At 47.2% G+C, this 19,574-nt stretch overlaps 2 protein-coding genes, 1 non-coding gene and 1 pseudogene across 4 annotated transcripts in view; 1 reads left to right on the top strand and 3 right to left on the bottom strand.

Annotated features, from left to right (window-relative positions):
* Positions 1-745: 745 nt before the first annotated feature.
* Pla2g2a (phospholipase A2 group IIA) lies at positions 746-4,010 on the bottom strand. Of its 2 annotated transcripts, none has more exons than XM_070037771.1 (5): positions 3,947-4,010; positions 3,220-3,269; positions 2,899-3,043; positions 2,540-2,649; positions 746-1,057 (listed from the first exon to the last, which is right to left on the bottom strand). In XM_070037771.1, exons 1-5 carry the CDS (start codon positions 3,964-3,966, stop codon positions 819-821), a joined length of 564 nt encoding a protein of 187 aa, XP_069893872.1. In that variant the 5' UTR covers positions 3,967-4,010; the 3' UTR covers positions 746-818. The 2 variants fall into 2 exon arrangements, with proteins under 2 accessions (XP_069893872.1, XP_069893873.1); XM_070037772.1 differs by having other exon boundaries at positions 746-1,178; positions 3,947-4,002.
* Pla2g5 (phospholipase A2 group V) overlaps positions 2,996-19,574 on the top strand; it is a 30,179-nt gene continuing 13,600 nt past the window's right edge. The window contains exons 1-2 of the mRNA XM_070037773.1: positions 2,996-3,075; positions 15,877-15,951. Coding sequence (XP_069893874.1) covers positions 3,062-3,075; positions 15,877-15,951 — 89 coding nt within the window. The 5' untranslated portion in view covers positions 2,996-3,061. The remainder of the gene's footprint in view (positions 3,076-15,876; positions 15,952-19,574) is intronic.
* Trnaa-ugc (transfer RNA alanine (anticodon UGC)) lies at positions 4,447-4,511 on the bottom strand. Its single transcript has one exon. It is a non-coding gene; the product is annotated as a tRNA-Ala (tRNA).
* LOC138838430 (transmembrane protein 126A pseudogene) lies at positions 8,421-9,009 on the bottom strand (annotated as a pseudogene).

The following is a 19,574-nucleotide window of genomic DNA, read 5'->3' as shown; positions in this document are numbered from 1 at the left end:
GGTCAGACCCAGTGTTTCACATGTAGTCTTCACTGGATATTCTCAAGCCCAGAAGACCATGAGAGGATCGAGGCTTAGCATGGTGATGCAGGGCAGGGTGGGGGAGGGGAGCAATCATTTTGACTCCAGACCCTGAACTTTTTTTCTTTATTGTTATAAAGGTGATGTACAGAGGGGTTACAGTTATATAAGTCAGGTATGGAGTATATTTCTTTTTGGACAATGTCTCCCCTTCTCTTGTTCTCTCTTGGTTTTCCCTCTTGTCATTTATAACATAGTTCATTTTTAGCGTAGTGTCCGGTGAGTGCCACTGCTGAATTTGTTCATCCTTTGTCTCTCCATTTCTGTGCCTGACTTACCCTCTCCAAGACAGACAAATGAAAAAACAACACAAAAAGAAAAGAAAAACAGCAACAAAGAAAAAAAATCCCTCTGGTTTCCATTTCCTGGAGTTCATGTCAATAAATGATATGATCAGATGCACATAGGCATTGCGCCTTTGTGCTCCTCTCCTAAGAATATCCTCCTTTGGTTTCACGGCGTGTGAATGCCCAGACTCCTGTATAATGTACCATGTTCAAGTGTATATTAGACCTTGCTTCCACATATGAGAGGAACCATGTGCCATTTGTCTCTTTAGGCTTGGCTTACCAGAGCCTGGACTTTTAGCAGGAGTGTGGTATGCCACTTTGTCCCATCCGGTGTGTTATCACACTAAGAGCATGCGTACAAACACACAGATGTGTTTAGATGATAACTTGTTTTATTTAGAAGAGACTCCCTTCTCCCACGAGTGTACTCCCACTGCTGAGCAGATGTCAGACATGGAGGGGAATGGTGGGAGAGGCGCATGGCAGCTTAAACCAGGGGTGGTGGGGGAAGAGGCCAGTCAGACCCCTCCCAGGCTTTGGGCTGTGATTCTGGGTCGGGGCAGAAGGCCTCCTGGTAACTCTGGGATGGGACAAGAGTGATCTCTGGGAACGTGGCTGGGGTAAGAAGGCAGTTGTTAGAGGAGGCTGTGCATGGAGGGGCTTCTCAGCATCGGGGTGCCTTCCCTCTGCAGAAGTGATTGGGAAAGAACTGGTACTTTATACTGTAGCTTTTCCTGTTCTGAGCAAAACAGTTTGCAGCAGCTTTGTCACATTGGCACAACTGCCTCCTGCAAGAGTTCTGATTTGCTGAAAGTCAAAACAAACAAACACTCACAGTACTTCCTGGCTCCCTGAGAGGAAGAAAGCTCAGCTCTGGCTCTACATGTTTCTGCCTCACCAGAGACAAGCACCAGGTTCCAGATTCTTCTGGCTGATTAGATCCATATTCCTGCTTTTGGGTTGCTAGTTCCATGTCACAAAGCCACCAAAATGGGACTGTCAGAGGTCTTCTAGCCACCATGCTTTTGCAATTCCCTTCTTTCCTTCCTTCCTTCCTTCTTTCCTTCCTTCCTTCCTTCCTTCCTTCCTTCTTTCCCTCCTTCCTTCCTTCCCTCCTTCCTTCCTTCCTTCCTTCCTTCCTTTCTCTGTCCCTCCCTTCCTCCCTCCTCCCTCTATCTCTCCCCCTCTCAGTCCAGAGCAGCAGTCAGTCAACATCATGATGGCCTTGGCCAAACAGGTCATTCATCGTGTATCATCCCTCTTTTGTGTCCACTTGGCTTCATACAGTCCATTCCTACAGTTCTGTTGGGTCTTTCTGCTTCCTTTCAGGGCCTTTAGCCATCCAATGAATGAGCAAACACAGCTAACTATCGCAGGGCAGATCATCCTCTGAGCTGCCCATTCACATATCCAGTTGTATACTAGCCACTCACTGGGCATTCTGGAGGAGCCTGAGCCTATACCTGCTCCAATGAGTCCTACTCCCACTCCCTACCAGAACCTCTCCTGTGTTCTTTCCCTCCCTGTACCAACCACACCTCACAGGTCACAGATATGAACTCATTATCTCCATGTCTCCACAGGGCAGTCACCTTGCTCTGTAGATTCTCCTCCTGCACCTCTGAATTTCACCCCACCCCTGCCATTCAGACACCTTTGTTTATGCAAACCTGCTGCTCTCTCTCGCCAGTATTGTGGCGGTAACTGCTCTCTTCTATTCTGTCCCTGCCCCACACCAATCTGCCATTCCTTTGTTAGACTGCTCCTATTGTTTTAGGCCAAAATCCAGACACTGGCCAGGAAGACCTGGTTTGATCCGATCCTGCCTTGTCCCCAACCCCAATTCCTCCTCACATCTCCTCTGGGTCTTCAGTCCCCCAGGGTACCTGTTCTTTTCTGGACATGTTCCTGGTCTCCTCTTCCCTGTTTCTACCTTTTTCTTGACCCAGCTTAAATGTCAAGCTCTGCAGGAGGCACCGGGCATTTAGCTATGTTTTGTCTTTTCGTTTACTTCCTATTGGACCTTTTCCCACCTGATTCCTCATTTCCCTGCTTAAAGTTGACATTGAACTTCTCAAGTGTGCTGGTGCTGGCACACATCCCTTCATGCTAAACACTCAGAAAAACTTCTAAGGGAAACTCAGTTCTGTCACAGGGCTCTTTCTTACCAGAACAGGTGATCTGGCCCCCTCGGTAGGTAAACTTGTAGCCTAGAAGTTTCGTTCCACATCCACGTTTCTTCAGACGGCTGTAGCAACAGTCGTGGGTGGCACAGCACCTGGTGGAAGGATGTCCGGTTGGCATTGTCTTCTCACCCAGGATAATGGCACATGGAGCCCCGAGATCCATCATCTCCACTACCCTCAACCTTGGGCAGAGCCTCAATGACTCTAGGGTAGTCTAGGGCAGAGTCTGCATCACACAGAACACTTTTCTAGCTGGGATCTGGCAGGTCCCAGGCCTGCTGGGTCCAGAACTGAGTGGAGGAAAAGGAGAGTTGAAGGGAAGGAAGGGGAGTAGAACTCACCTGTCTGTTGCGTCTTTGGGGGTCCCTTTGCCACCCCAGCCGCAGTGGCAACCATAGGCTCCATAGCTGATGTCAGCTCTCTTTCCCGTCTTGAACAGGATCATCCTCTGGAAATCTAAGAGACTCCCGTGGGCCTGCATGAAGCCTGGAAGCACATTGAGAAATGGCGTGGTCATGGTGCGTCCACTCTGCTGTCCTTTCCCCCTGCCTCTCTCTGTTATTCTTCTACTCCTTCACCCCCCCACACAGGGCTGCTGCAATGGAGGGAAACTGAGGCATGGATGCCTACTTCTGAGCTCAGAATGCCAAGTCAGCTCTTACCAAAGGCCACGAGCATGGCTAGCAGCAGGAGGGTCTTCATGGTGATGGCTCTGTGGGGGACAAGTATGGAAGAATTGGCCTGGAATCTTCTTTCTCCCCTCTCTCCCCCAGTCATCTTATCTTCTGCCCGGTCCTTGCTCTGTTGCCCAACTAGACAATCCTGAGGCTAACAGACGTGCTTCTGTATCAAGGGTACATCCTGAGGAGCACGTCTGTCACACAGAATGCACACGGGGTGACCTCACTCATCAACTCCTGACCCTTCCAGCTCTGTGGAGTAGCTTTGCACACATGCAGCCCCAGACCCACGGGGACCCCACAGGATGCCATAATGAGACTTCCTCATCTCTCCTCATCTGACCAGGACCTCCTGTGAGGCTGGAAGCAGGTTCATGCCTGGGAGCATGCCTGGGAGGGTCCTGAGCTCAGAGGGTGGGTCTTCCCATGAAGATATTTCCTTCATCTTGGAACCCACACTAGATTCAGGGCTTGGGGATTTCATCCATGGATCTGACTCCCCCCGAATTTTCCTCCTCAAGTAAAACTAAGATTCAGGCTTCCCAACCCCATGTGCATGGCCGCTCTCCCCCACATACACGCTCACATGCAGACACACACACACACACACACACACACACACACACACACACACACACACACACACACACACACACCACACACACTCCTAGTTGAAGGCAGCAAAGGGCAGTGATTTCTGGGTTTCTACCTTTCAGAGGATGCTGGCATAAACACTTCCTCCAGTGACTTATTTTTCCTGAACTCGGACTGCCCTTAAATAGCTTCTTCCCCTGAAAGTTTAGGGGTGGGTGAGGCACAGGGTGAGGTATTGCGGGGTGTGGCAGATGATCAAACTCCAAGATTTGCATGCCCAATGCTCCTGCCCCCTCATCCTTTAGCAGGAAAAAAAAAAGTATTGAAGATTGGAAAACCTTTCCTGCCATGCATGAGTTTACCAGAATGCATTTCGAGTTCCCAGCTCCCCACTGAGGGAGCTGGTGTACTGGTGTGGCTGCCAGTCAGTTCCCTCCCTGCAGCCCCTTTCCAGGGTGGACAGACCCTTCCATTCTCTTTTTTGGGGGGCGGGGGGTCCAGACGTGGGGCCTGAAGTCTGGGCCTGGGCGCTGTCCCTCAGCTCTTCAGCTCAAGGCTAGCACTCTACCACTTAAGCCACATCGCCACTTCCGGCTTTTTTTCTTTTTGCTTATGTGGTGCTGGGGAATCGAACCCAGAGCCTCTTGCATGCAAGGCAAGTGCTCTACCACTGAGCCACCTTCCCAGCCCCCAGCCCCTTCCATTCTTGAAGCCAATAGGATGGTTTACTGTGCAAGGAGCGCTCCTTCCTTCTGTTCAATGCAGCATTGGAGAATAAGAAAGAGGACCTTTGGTGTGATTCATTGCATCAGTTACTCATTCATTCGCAGCAGCTACAGACTCACGCTAAAGCTCTAGGACCTATGCAAATAGATCATGGGAGGTGATGCAGATTGTATCCCGAATCCTGCCCTTGGGGACCCCACAGGGGTGAATGGGTAGAATCTCTTTCCACCTAACTGGGCCCAGAGCCTCCATCTGCTCCTCTTTCTCCATCATTCTCTTCCTCTCTCATCCCCTTTGAGTCTTCAAAGTCTCACCAAATGCTGCCTCCCCCCCAATGGCTTGACTGTTTAGAGACAGTCCCATTAATGCTCCAGGGATCATTAGTGCATTAACGTTTTCAAGGACATGGTGACTTTAGTTCCTAAAGTAAACATCTTTATTTTTTCCCCCTGTTCTCCAATCTGTGTGAAGAACTTGGCTTGTGTGCACCTAAGGAAGCCACCCCACCACTAATCTTTAAAATATCACTACAAACTAGGCACTGGTAGCTCATGCCTGTAATCCTAGCTGCTCAGGAGGCTGACATCTAAGGATCTTGGTTCAAAGCCTGCCCAGACAGGAAAGTCTGAGACTCTTATCTCCAATTAAACATCAAAAAGCTGGGAGTAGGGGCTGGGAAGGTGGCTCAGTGGTAGAGTGCTTGCCTTGCATGCACGAGGCCCTGGGTTCGATTCCTCATAACCACATAAACAGAAAAAGCCAGAAGTGGTGCTGTGGCTTAAGTGGTAGAGTGCTAGCCTTGAGCTGAAGAGCTGAGGGACAGCGCCCAGGCCCAGACTTCAGGCCCCACGACCAAAAAAAAAATGCTGGGAGTGGAGCTATGGTTGAAGTGGTGAAGTACTAGTCTTGAGCACAAAATCTCAGGGAGAATGCCCGGGCTGTAAGTTCAAGCCCTAGGATTGACATCACACATACTCAAAAAGTACACCATGAGAGTACAGGCCCATGGTCTTTTCATCTGGGCACCTGGCTTGCTCTCTACCCCTCCCAGGTGTGTTTTCCTGATAGGGCTTCACACAGGAGCATTGGTGGGAAGGGTCCTGTCCCAGCCCAGGCAAGGTCAGACAGAGCGGGCCTCTGGCCTTTCTGTGTCCCTCAGGGAAAGCCCTAAGGTAGATGTACACTGAGTCACAGAGTGGAGGGCAGCAGAATGTACTCACCCCACCCCTGCACACATACACACACACACCTCAGGGGACCCAGTATGAGTAAGAAATGAACGTCTTGTTTTCCATTAAGCTGTTGAGAGTTGAGATCTGAAATGATTGCAAAATGATGTAGTGTATACTAAGAGCAAGCAACTCAGGAATCTTCCCTCTTGAAAATGCAAATTTATTTTTGACAGTTTAAAGAGATCTACTTCTGGGGCTGGGAAGGTGGCTTAATGGTAGAGTGCTTTGGCTAGAATGCATGAAGCCCTGGGTTCGATTCCTCAGTACCCATACACAGAAAAAGCCAAAAGAGGCAAAAAAAGAGATCTACTTCTCTCCCTGGGGTATTGAGGCAGAAACTAAACATGGTTAGAATACTGTGGACTACTATTAAAGCACTGCTGATGATAATAAACCTTTATTAAGCAGCTCATGTTTATTTATGTATTTGTTGTTTGTTTTGCTGCCAGTACCATGTTTGAACTCAGGACCAGAGCCATCTCCCTTAGCTTTTTCTACTCAAGGCTGATGATCTACTGCATAAGCCACACACATCCCTCCAGTCTCTGGATTTGTCTGCTTGGGCTAGTTTTGAATCACGATCTCTTATCTCAGCCTTCTGAATAGCTAGGATTACAGGTATGAACAATAATCATTCAGCTGTAATGTTCATTTTTAATGTTCTTAGCTCTTTTAATGTTCATTTTTCCTATAAGTAGGCTGAGATGCTGGTGGCTGAGTGATTTGGCCTGCCTGTCTTCCTTCCTCCCTCCTTCCATTCTCTTCCTTCCTTCCTTCATCCTTTCCTTCTTTCCTTCTTTCCTCTCTCTCTTTTCTCTTTCTTTTTTTTGTGTCAGTCCTGGGTCTTGAACTCAGGGCCCAGGCACTGTCCCTGAGCTTCTTCTGCTCAAGGCTAGCACTCTACTACTGAGCCACAGCGCCACTTCTTTCTTTCTTTCTTTCTTTCTTTCTTTCTTTCTTTCTTTCTTTCTTTCTTTCTTTCTTTCTCTCTCTCTCTCTCTCTCCCTCCCTTCCTTCCTTCCTTCCTTCCTTTCTTTCTTTTTCTCTCTTTCTTTCTTTCTCTCTCTCTCCCTTCCTTCCTTCCTTCCTTCCTTCCTTCCTTCCTTCCTTCCTTCCTTCCTTCCTTTCTTTCTTTCTTTCTCTCTCTCTCTTTCTTTCTCTCTCTCTCTCCCTTCCTTCCTTCCTTCCTTCCTTCCTTCCTTCCTTCCTTCCTTTCTTTCTTTCTTTCTCTCTCTCTCTTTCTTTCTCTCTCTCTCCCTTCCTTCCTTCCTTCCTTCCTTTCTTTCTTTCTTTCTTTCTTTCTTTCTTTCTTTCTTTCTTTCTTTCTTTCTTTCTTTCTTTCTTTCTTTCTCTCTCTCTCTTTCTTTCTCTCTCTCTCTCCCTTCCTTCCTTCCTTTCTTTCGTTCTTTCTTTCTTTCTTTCTTTCTTTCTTTCTTTCTTTCTTTCTTTCTCTCTCTCTCTCTTTCTCTCCCTTCCTTCCTTCCTCCCTTCTTCCCTTGTTCTTTCCTTCCTTCCTTTCTTTTCTTTTCTTTCTTTCTTTCTTTCTTTCTTTCTTTCTTTCTTTCTTTCTTTTTTTCTTTCTTTCATTCTCTCTCTCTCTCCCTTCCTTCCTTCCTCCCTTCTTTCCTTGTTCCTTCCTTCCTTTCTTTCTTTTCTTCTCTTTCTTTCTTTCTTTCTTTCTTTCTTTCTTTCTTTCTTTCTTTCTGTCTTTCTGTCTTTCTTTCTTTCCTTTCTTTCTTTCTTTCTTTCTTTCTTTCTTTCTTTCTTTCTTTCTTTCTTTCTTTCTTTCTTTCTTTCTTTCTTTCTTTCTTTCTTTCTTTCTTTCTTTCTTTCTTCCTGTCCTAGGGCTTGAACTCTGGGTCTGGGGACTGTCCCTGAGCTTTTTTGCTCAAGGCTAGCACTGCACCACTTGAGCCACACACCACAATTTTTTTTGTGATTAATTGGAGATAAGATTCTCATGGACTTTACTCTTTAGGCTGGTTTTGAACCAGGATCCTCAGATCTCAGCCTCCTGAGTAGCTAGGATTACAGGGATGAGCCACCAGCACCTGGCTCATGATTTGGCTTTCCAGATGAGTGAGGTGAGATCCTTTTCTGGCACTGAGGCTTCTGGGAGTGAAGGACCATCCAGTGAAGACCAGCCATCCAGGCTGCCCTCTGCCAGCCTCGGCTACTTTGCATACCCCACGGACACCTTGAGGGAGAAACATACCAACTACATCTGTCTGCTGCTGAAACCCACCTCTGGCTGCTGATGGCACTGTCCTGTCAAACAGATTGCACCAGATTTCTTTTGCTGTCACAGCCTTTGGGTGGCTCTAGATGACCTGCAGCCATTTCCACCATGCTGGAGGGGGCGCTCTTCCCTTAGTGACTCAGTAGAAGGCTTATGATGGGGACAAACCCAGTCCTTCATTTACACAGGGGTCCACCATGCCACTAGTGGTGTGGTCATCTTTGCCACACCCCCATTACTGGCCTGAGCAAGCTTTTGGCTACTTGTTGAGAGCCTTTTTCTGATGCTCTCTCCTTCTCTGCCCCCTGGTGGTATAACACCAGGGGCGATAAAGGCTGCTCTTGCTTTTCTTTTCTTTTCTTTTTGTTCCCCACCAATTTATTTTATTTGTTTTAAGTCATTTTTAGGTCAGGTTCAGGTAACTGAAGAACGTTTATGAGTAGCTTATATTGTCTAGATCCAAGGTATGCTGCAAATGCAGTCTGAAGTAAAATGGGAAATAACATTTTTCTAAAGACAGGTTTAGAAATCCTGATCCAGTAAGTTAAGATGTTTGCTTTATCTGGTAGCAGCGCTGATCCATCCCTGGCTGCTAGACCACTATTTACAGGAATAGACAAGATAATAGGGCACAGACTACCCACAACTAAACCAATCAGTCCACCCCGTGTCACGGTACAGGTTTCATAACTCAAATTACCTGTACTCAAAGGTAAACTTACAAAACCTTTGTAAGCCACATTAGCTGTCAAAAGGCATCACTGCCATTGGTAAGCCAGATGCCACTGGAGCCTTTGTAACATGCAAGGCATGTCGAAAAAGACTATTATCTATTAGGCCACAGAAAGCAGCGTTAAGTCCAACGTATGTTGATCCATATTCAAGGACATTCCTATCTGCTTCTGGAAGTTGGTTAATTTTTCTGGCTATGATATCAAAAATTAAGTTTTCCTTGAGAGTATCATCTGGTTTATGATCCATCTTGAACCTCCCAGCAGCCGGCTCCCAGTTTCCTCCTGGGAAACTACAACCTTTGCTCCATTTGCCTGGGTGCAGCCATCTTTGGCTGACACGTCAAAAGGCTGCTCTTGAGTTGTCTTTTCTGGCCTCTCTGGTCTCTGCCGTTCGTAGAGCAGACCAAGCTGGTTACGTGAGCAGAGGACGGGAGGCTGCAGCAGGGGCAGGCTCTGGGTGACAGCTGTGACAGTGGAGGCGGACTCAGCACAGAGCCAGCACCTGTCGGCAGGGGCAGTCATCACCCTGGCCATGGTGATGACAGCGACCAGGGGAAAAAACCAATGGGGAGCTGGAGTGGCAGCGGGGTTTTTGGAAGGAGAGAGAAGGAAGAGAGATGGAGAGCTAAGGCTGAAGAAAGACAGAAGGCTGGAGAGAAACTGTGGGCCCTGGTTTCTGGAAGAACTCCCAGGGGCTGTAACATGTTGTCACATTAGAGGGCGCTGTCCGCTGCTGCCTGCTGCTGTCTGCTGCCCTGACATTAGGGGGCGCTGTCCGCTGCTGCCTGCTGCCGTCTGCTGCCTTGGCTACTGCCAGAAGTAATCAGAGTCATGCATGCGTGCAGGAACACACAGGGGAACGCTGGGTGAAGGGGAAGGCAGAGTCAGGGCAGTACTTCCACATCAGGTGTCCAGTATTTCCAGCACTACAGTACTGTAAGTAGGAGATAGAGTCTGAGGCACATCCTCCATGTCGGCCCTCAGAAGGAGCCCACGGGAGAGGCTTAGCTGCTGCTGCTGTTCACAGAGCTCTTTTGGTAGATGGACGGACTTCCTAGAAGAGAGCCAGCAAAGGAATGCATCCCTGGAACTCTACGAGCCACTGTATGCAACGTTACCTGGGTTCCAGCCTACAGCAGCCCACAGGGGGTTCCGAGGGCTCATCCCCTGCGGTGGCTCATCCCCGCAGACTTTGGAAGATTTGTTATCTCAGTAGCCTTCCGCTCCCCTGTTGTTCCAGTATCAGGTCCCAGCTTTGGGCAGAATTGCTCTCAAAGTCCTGGGCTCTAGTGATCTCAGTGTCCTTTTATTTCTCATCTTTGATGGGCTATTTTTTTTCTTCTGGGAATTCAAAGTCTATAATTTGGCCTCTTTCTTGCCTTCTTCTACTCAACATCAAATCTAAGCCCTTGGACAAATGTCCACTCATAGGAGGCTCAGGCTTGGTGGAAGAGGCCGTACAAAAATGCTGGGGGAAAACAAAACCAGACATTCCATGAGGAACAAAGACACAAAAATTCTCAACGAAATCTTCATAACCAAATCCAACTGCAGATCAAAAAGATCACACTTTTGTCAGACATTGGTGGCTCATGCCTGTAATCTTAACTATTCAGGAGGCTGAGATCTGAGGATTGCTATTTGAAGCCAGCTCAGGTAGGAAAGTCCATGAGACTCTTATCTCCAATTAATTGCCAAAAAAAGAGCTGCAGTTCAAGTGATAGATTGCCCAGCCAAATTCAAGCTCCAGGACTAGCGCATGTGCCCACACACAGACACACAGACACAGACAGAAAGACAGACAGACAGACAGACAGACAGACAGACACACACACACACACACACATACGAAAGACAACATTCTTTCATAATAAAACCTTTCAACAAGTTTGATGTAGAAATAACATACCTCAGACTACAAAAGCTATAAATGAAAATCACACAATATCTTAACATTTAAAAAATTGTTGTTAGAATGGATATGTACAGTTATATAAGTCAGGTAAAGAGAACATTTCTTTTTGGACAATGTCACCCCTTCCCTCGCTCTCTCTCCCAGTTTTTCTCTCTTATCCCCACCCACAGTTGTATAGTTTAGTTTCATTTAGCAAGAGAAATTGGGCAAAAAGAAAGAAAGTACAGCCAAATTGGAAAAGAAGGATTCAAATTGTCCATATTTGCAGATTACATAATTTCATACATAAAAAGTCCCAAATAATCCTCAAAAATCAATTACGATTTATAAATGCATTCAATACAGTTTCATAGGATATAAAAGTAACATGTATATAGTGAACTATTAAGAAAGAAATGAAGGGCTGGGAAGGTGGTTCAGTGGTAGAACGCTTGCCTTGCATGCATGAGGCCCTGGGTTCCATTCCTCAGCACCACATAAGCAGAAAAAAAAGGCCGGAAGTGGCGCTGTGGCTCAAGTGGTAGAGCGCTAGCTTTGAGCTGAAGAGCTGAGGGACAGCGCCCAGGCCCAGAGTTCAGGCCCCACAACTGGACCCCCCCCTCAAAAAATGAAGAAAGAACTTCTAAATAGTTACTTAAAATGGTATAAATTAATGTACAGGGAGTAGAAGGTTTGCACAATGAAAATTCTAAAACACAGATGGCTAAAGTTATAGTGGACAGAGGAACACAGAAAGATATCCATGTCATGGATAAGAAGGATTCATAGTTTTCAGGATTTCACTTGGCAGCTCTCACATCTTTTTGGTCTCCTCTAGTCTGTAACAATATATATATATATATATATATATATATGTGCGTGTATATATAGATAATATATATATAATTTTTTGTTTTTTGTCGGTGGTGGGGCTTGAACTCTGGGTTTGGGTGCTATCCCTGTGCTCTTCAGCTCAAGGTGAGCACTCTACCACTTGAGTCACAGTGCCACTTCATTTTTTTTTCTAGTGGTTTATTGGAGATAAGAGTCTCACAGACTTTCCTGCCCGGGCTGGCTTTGAACCGTGATCCTCAGATCTCAGCCTCCTGAGTAGCTAGGATTACAGGCATGAGCCACTGGCACCCGGCTGTTTATATATATTTTTGTTTTATATGCTCTTGATATTTTTGAGAAGTATTAGTCAAATTTCTATGGAATGTTTCTTCATTTAGATTTGTCTGATGTGTTCTCATGGTCAGGCTGAAAGATGTACATTTTTGGCACGAATATTACACAGATGATTCTCAATGAATCTTATCAACAGTAAATAGAATTAATAAATCTCCTTACGTGTGTGTGTGTGTGTGTGTGTGTGTGTGTGTGTGTGTGTGTGTGTGTGTGTGTTGGTACTAGGACTTTAACTGAGGACTTCACAATCTTGCTTAGCTTTTTTCCTCATAACTAAGGCTCTACCACTTGTGTTATTCATCCACTTCTGGCTTTTTGCTGATTATATGGAGATAAGAGTCTCACTGTCTTTCTGCTTGGGTTGGGTTGGCTTTGAACCTCAACCCTCAGATCTCAGTCTTTTGAGTATCTAGGATTATAGGCATGAGTCACTGGCACCTGGCTCTCATTACCTTTTTAATTCAGTGCTAGGGATCAAACTCAGACCTCAACAATGCCAGGCTTCACTCTCCCACTGAACCACATCGGCAGCCCTGCCTCCTTCCTTTTGATGCTCCCTTTAATGACTTGGCTATGGGGATATCTGACAAGTTTTTCCTTTTTTATTTAAATCTCCTGGAGGGAGATAGTTTGAGATAATGCAATCCCATTCTTATTATACTTCTTTCACTCTTTAATTTTAGCATTTTATCATCAACTAAAATAGTTTTTTGGCTACAACAACTGTTATTTGGTGTTTTTCCGGCTCCCTCAGCCCTTCAAGATGCAGCATTTGAATTTTTCTGCAGGGGAAGAGCTTTTCCTTGTATTAAGTCATGGTAAATTAATGTATTATGGGTTGGATAAGTGTTTGTCAAAGATTCGTGTGCGTTAAGGGCTTTGTCTCCAGCCCAGGGTGCTCTTGGGAGGTGGAGGGTCTGAGGAGATGGAGCCTACAAGGGGGTGGGGGGAGTGAGGCACAGGGGGTACATCCTCTGAAGTGAAAGTGAGGTCCTTGGGGGCGTGTCCTCTAAAGTGGAAGGAAGTGAAGTTACTTTGATGGAGCCCTCCAGACCCTGATTTCTTATTATCTCTTTGCTTCCTGCCCACCACGAGGGAAGGAACTGCTTCCACCATGAGCTCTTACCATGATGTGCTGTCTCCCGAGAAGCCCAGAATTCATGGGTCAAGTGATTCTGGACTGAAACTTCCTGAAACTGTGAGCCAAAAATTCCAACTTGTGATCACCTTGCTTTTGTTTCCTGGGCATTAGGATTACAGGCAGGGACCACCACGCCCAGCTTCAAACCTTTCCTCTTTATAAGCTAATATACCAGGAATATTATCTATGGTAACAGAAAGCTGGTTGACACAGAGGGTATGTGAAACAATGCCATGTGAAACAAGTTGAGAGCTTCTGACTGGGAACTTACTTTCTATCCATTTTCGTCTTCCTACCTCATTTCCTCCCCCTTTAAGTTAGGTAACTTTTAGTTATCTACTTTGGGTAATATGCCACCACAAACTTAGCAGCTTATACAAGCCCAGATTTATTGTCTCAGAGACAACACTGACTGGCTTTATTCTTCTGTGGACATCTCCTCCTCTGCTCAGTCCTGTGCCCAGGTGGACCAGATCCTAACCTGAGCTCTTGGAAGTCAATCTTTCAGATTATTGCTTCTCTACTTCTTCTTCCTCTCCTTCTCTCCTTTCTCTGTGTCTCCCATCACCCCTGTACCCCAAACACGCTGTCTCCTGCCACTGTCCACTCCTGCTCCCATGTGGCACACAGAGACATCACTATCAAAGGAAGTCCATAGTTTGCATCAGGGTTTAGTCGAGTGTTGAACTTTCTATGGCCCTTGGCCCATGTGGGATGACATGGGTCCATTCTCACAACACCATGCAGAGCACTTTCCCACTCTCCAAACTCCTGTTCTGGGTATTACCTCCCCCAAACACCCAGTGCTGGCCATCTGTCAGTATGAGAAAACACCTGGCCAGGGGGTGAGGGGGTGTGTAGGGGGAGGGAGGGGGGGAGATAAACAACTGAAAAGGAGGAAAGATTTCTTTCAGTTCACAGTTTAGGATGTCTGGGATCACTTGGGCCTGTGGCAGAGCAGAAGTTCAAGTGGGAGCAGTGGTGGTGGAAGAGGAAAACTGAAGCAGAGAGAGAGGGAGAGGCCAGGCTCCCTCCCTAAAGGGCACGCCCCCCAGTGACTCACTTCCTTCCTCCTCTCCCCAGTCTCCATCTCCTAAAGCTTCTACTATCTCCCCATAGAACCACAGGCTGAGGACCCAGCCTTTATACATGGCCTTTGGAGGACATTTCAGAATCTAAGCATAGTAACAGGAAACATGTGATCTCTAAGGTTTTGCCTTTTGCAGAATGTCAAGAATTTTGCAAAGATTAGAACCATACAGGCTGCAGCACTTTTATCCTGGCTTTTTCCATTGGGAATATTACCTGTAAGGTTCTGCCGTGTCTTCTGGCGATTTGATAAGGCATTGCTTTTTATCAGTGTTTTGTGACTTAGTCATTTAAACAGGCATGTGAAGACTCCTTACAGTTTAAATGTGCAATTCTCTAATGACGTGTGATGCTGAGCATCTGTTCTTATTTTTATTTGCCCTTTGTACGTCCCCTCTGCTTTTGCTGTGGTTGGGTGACAAGTGCACACCCATTCTCCACGATTAAACTCCAAGCCCCCAAGGGAAGGACTTATGCATCTCACATCCCAGCCTTAGACTGGAGCACATCAGCTTCTCAGGAAGTCATACTTCAATAAATAAGAGCAATGCATTTCTGGGCAAAGGTCTTCCCTGTCAGTGGTGGGTTCCAGAAATATCTGTGCATCTTCTGTGGCCCTTGTAACTCCTGTCTTTGTTCTTCTAGCCCAGGTCTGGTGTGTGTGTGTGTGTGTGTGTGTGTGTGTGTGTGTGTGTGTGTGTGTGTGTGTGTGTGTGTGTGTGTGTGTGTGTGTGTGTGTGTGTGTGTGTGTGTGTGTGTGTGTGTGTGTGTGTGTATAGAGTCTATATTCCTGCTTCTGAGGGGCCCTGGGTTCTCAGCTATTGGAGACACTTAGCAGCCTGTCAGATGGCAGGGCCACAGCAGGGGGGGCGGGTGCTGCACTAGGCTGATGGGATTAGGGAAAGCTTTTGAAGTGGATAAGGCTGTGACCTGGATAACTGGATAACAAATGCAGGCCTCCAGTCCACCCCTCTGGAATGCCCTGCGTGACTGCCCAGGCCCCTGTGGTGACAGAGGCAGCACCAGGCTTCATCTTTGCCTGGTGGTGAAGCCACTGAGGCCTGAGCAGGGTGACGCGTGGCTGGGTATGGGCAGAAGTTTCTCCTCCCAGCAGGCCTCTGTTCCTTTCAGTCCCCACTGTGGGCATTAGGACTCTAGAAGCCATCAGGCTGCTCTTTCTCCATCCACAGCTTAGGGTCCCAATGTTCTGGCTGGTGGCTGGCACCCTGGGGCTCCGGGCTCTGTCTGAGGAGGCTGTTGGTGGGGGCAGGCCCCAAGGGCAGGACCTGAAGTCGGGCCAAAGAGGTCAGTGACTTCATGGGGTGGCTTGATCTGGGAGGGGCAAATGTACTGGAGAGGGAAGGTTGGGGCGGGTGGTAGCCTAAGAGGGGGTCCTGGGAGGGATGGGCACAGTCCCTGTCAGCAAACACTAAGACTGCTGGGGTCCTTTACCCTTGTGTGTCACAACCTGAGTGTTGGGATGTTCTTCATGTAAAAGAAGCTCATTCCTGAAAGGAGGCACAAAGTCAGGACAGTCATGAATGGAGTGGGTCAGGAGTTCCATTTATGCTCAGCTGGGACCTTGCCTGGGTTCCTCATGAACCCAAACCACAAGAAAATAATACTCTTTAGGAAAAGAAGTGGTCCACTTCCAGCCGGATGCCAAAGAGATTCTGCGGCTGTGGGATCCATTTCTGGCTCTTCCCTTTCTCCCTCTCTCCCCCTCCTTCCTTCCCTCCCTCCTTCCCTTCTTCCCTTCCCTTCTGGCCCTCCCTCATGGCCTCTTTCTCTCTCCCTCCCAGGTTTCCCTTGTGTGGGAATCACACTGATGGGGTTTGCCTTGGAGCTTTACCACTGACCCGCTGCCCGCTGGACAGGTTGGGACTTCCTTTTCTTTGAGCCTCAGTGTTTTGCAAGGTGCCTGCCATAAAAAGAGAAAATCCCAGCAAGTCTACTTCTGCAGACACGGATTGATTTTTGTAACTGTGGCCATCCAGGGTTAGGAAGCACTCCATACCAAAAGGAATTCAGAACTCCGCCCTGCCACTGGGCAGGCCCTGTGCAGTGATCCTGCTTTATTGGTGGATTTATTGCACACAGCTTTGATCAAATACAGTCCAAAAAAAAAAAAAACTGTGTCCCTGGGCTTTTCCTCTTAAGGCTGGTGTTCTACCACTTGAGCCACAGCTCTACTTCCAGCTTTTTGGTGGTTCAATCGAGAGAAGAAAAAGTCTCACAGACTTTTCTGCCCCTGCTGGTTTTGAACGATGATCATCAGATCTCAGCCTCCTGAGTAGCTAGGATTACAGGCATGAGCCATTGGCAACTAGTTAAAAATTTCTTTTTAAAAATCAGAAGAAATGCCCAAAACAAAAGTATTTAAATGACCACACATGTGCACTCTGCAGCTCAGTGGATGTTCCATTATGGTTAGTCATGGAATCACTGTGTTCCATTGAGTCTTTCCTGCCCCTAGGTGGTGAAAATCTGCCTCCCCCAAACAAGGCAGAAGTTGGGGTAATTCTCCCATGCCAGAAAGGAAAGGCAGTGTGCTTAATGTAAGTGCTAACTTGAAAGTTGGAGGTGTGTTGGAAGATGTCATGTTTCCAGTGGACAGTGCATGCTTACGGGAAAAGGGAACCAGGCTTTTCAGGTTCCCAGATAAAGGGCATGAAAAATATCTAAGTTTTTGGTGAACTCATGTGTACAACAGTTATTTTGTGACATTAGTGCAGCCTACTCTATGGGATTCTGATATGGGGTCCTTACACCTATTATATGTGTGGTATAGGTCGAGTTTTGGTTTTAGCAGCGAACTCCCTGCATCCTGAGCATTTTCCATTTTGGAATCACAAGCCGGTGGATACCAAGGTCTGATTGTGTAGCCAGAAAAGAGCATGTGACTTTGGAAAGGAGATAGAGCCACCTGATTGGCTCCAGCTCATGTCTGTCTTCTCTGAACACGGTTTAGATAAGAGGCCACTTGTGATTGGCTGATAGATTCCAAGGAGAGGAGGTTACTATTCCTAGTAAGGAAAGGCTGTTTGAACGTCAAGCTAGGTTTCCATTCACTGTGTGCACAGAAATCTTTGGGCCACAATTTGTGTAGAGGCAGCTTTAGGACAAACAACTCAACAACCCGATAACAGTATCTACTTTGTTGAATCTTTATAGGGAATAAAATTTGATAAGGCATGTAAGGAACTTAGTGTAGTATTTGTGCTTAGCAAGTATTAGCTATTTTTAATCTGTCATTGCACCAACATGTTCTTTCTGGGACCCAGTCTGTGCCATACAGCATAGCAGGGACAGAGATGATACATCTGTAAGGGCTCATGGTCTAGCTCATACATGGATTGATTTGGTTAGATAGTCAGTAAATATACGATATGCCACAGGCAGGGCATAATAAAAGACACAGGTTGCTCCCAGCTTGGTGGAGGGCCACTGTGGCATGGTCTGGTAGGAGGTTTGATGAGAGATCGCACAGGGTGCCAGGGGAACTCGGAGTGTAAGACCTTCAGGTCGGGAGAGGGTGGGTTCATAAGACTTTTTTGGCAAAGGGGCACCAAGCTTCTTTGTTCCTCCTGCTCAGAGCCAGGTCTTCACTCCAGGGCCTTTGCACCTGCTCTTCTCCCTATCAGGAACATTCATCCTTCTCTTGTGTATCCCCAAAGCTTGCTCCTTTAATTTCTTCATAGCTTTGGTCAACTGTCACCATCTTGACCATATCTTTTTAAGCTACCTATTTAAAGAGTCTGTTCAACAGCCCTACCCGAGAGAGGAGAGAGAGAGAGAGAGAGAGAGAGAGAGAGAGAGAGAGAGAGAGAGAGAGAGAGAGAGAGAGCGAGAGAGCGCACACCCCACCTTCCTTTCTCCAAAGTTTACCAGCACTTGACAAACCATGCATTTTGCTTAGTTACTTGTCTATTTCTGTCTCCTTCCGTGAGAATTCAAGGTCTCCATGAGGATAGAGATCTCAGTTGTTTCCTTTACCTGGCCCGGTGTCAGGAGCACTAAACCGTTCTTGAAAGATCCGTGTGTGAATGCGGAAGGATGACTAGGCGTTGGGTAAGAGAAGAGAGCGGAGGGGAAACAGGTAAGAAGGGAAAGAGGTAGAAAGATGGAGAGGAGAGAACAGGGGAGAGGAAGGAAGGAGGGCTAGAGAGGGAGGATGAGAGAGGGAGGTGGGGAGGACGCCCACATAGGAAGAGGGGAAGGGAGGAGATGGAGATGCCCCTGACGGCGGAGCTTTGCCTTTGCTTCTCCATAAGGCCTGGTTGGAACTCTGCCTGTGGGAATTGCCTGAGAAAGGATCATTGGTTTGGATTAGAATTGAGACAAGTGAAGCATGCTGGGATCATGGGTGTCTGGGGGCTCACACAGCTCCGGAGCACTAGTCTGTGCTAAGGCTCCTTCCAGCCTCCACCAGGAACATGGGAGACCACAAGGAGGCTTTGCCATTTAGAAAGAGAGCATGTAGACCGTTCTGGATGGAGGAAGCAACAGAAACAGCCTGTAAGGAAGGTCCAGCCCCTCCTGTGGTACTAGGGTTTGAACCCTGGGCCTCAGACGTGAAGAACCGGGCATCCTGACTTGGCATCAGTATACCAGAGTCAGCTTGAATTGGCTGACAAATACCCATAGCCAAATTTTTGAGAAATTGGCAAGCTGTTTAAACATATAAGCATCAACTAGATATCGGTGGCTCATCCTAGCCATGGGAGAGGCTGAGGTCTGAGGATCTGTCCTGGGTGCTGGGATTCAAAGGGATTCAGAAGGATGAGAGGTCTCTGCCTTCAGAGCCTTGGCAGGGTAGATCTATGGCTGGATCCATTACGAGGAAGAAGGAGACTGTAAAGGACTGACTGTTGGCCCGGGTGCCAATGGCTCGAGATCTGAGGATTGAGTCTCAAAGCCAGTTGGGACAGGAAAGTCTGTGACACTCTTTATTTATTTATTTTTTGTCAGTGGTGGGGCCTGAGCTCTTGGCCTGGGCGCTGTCCCTCAGCTCTTCAGCTCAAGGCGAGCACTCTACCACTTGAGCCACAGCGCCACTTCTGGCTTTTTCTGCTTATGTGGTGCTAAGGAATTGAACCCAGGGCCTCATGCATGCAAGGCAAGCACTCTACCACTGAGCCACCTTCCCAGCCCCAAGTCTATGACACTCTTATCTCCAGTGAACTACCAAAAAAAAAAAAAAATCCAGAAGTGGAGCTGTGGCTCAAGTGGTAGAGTGCTAAGTTTGAGTGAAAAATCTAAGGGACAATGCCCACGCTCTGAGTTCAAGCCTGGAACTGGCTGTGAGAGACAGGGAGTTTAGTTCTGAGATCCTGAGGGCCTCTGAGCTAGAGCATCAGGCACACATGCATATGTATATGTGTACATATATGTATATGTGTATGTGTATGTATATGTATATGATATTGGAGGTATGGCTAGGCCAGTAGGTTACAATGATGCTAGAGAGTGGAGCATTCACACAGCAAATTTTTCCTGA

Source organism: Dipodomys merriami, unplaced genomic scaffold, assembly GCF_024711535.1.
Source record: "Dipodomys merriami isolate MVZ:Mamm:240054 unplaced genomic scaffold, mDipMer1.0.p SCAF_28, whole genome shotgun sequence".
Taxonomy (NCBI): Eukaryota; Metazoa; Chordata; class Mammalia; order Rodentia; family Heteromyidae; genus Dipodomys; species Dipodomys merriami.
This window is presented reverse-complemented; position numbering and strand designations above follow the sequence as displayed.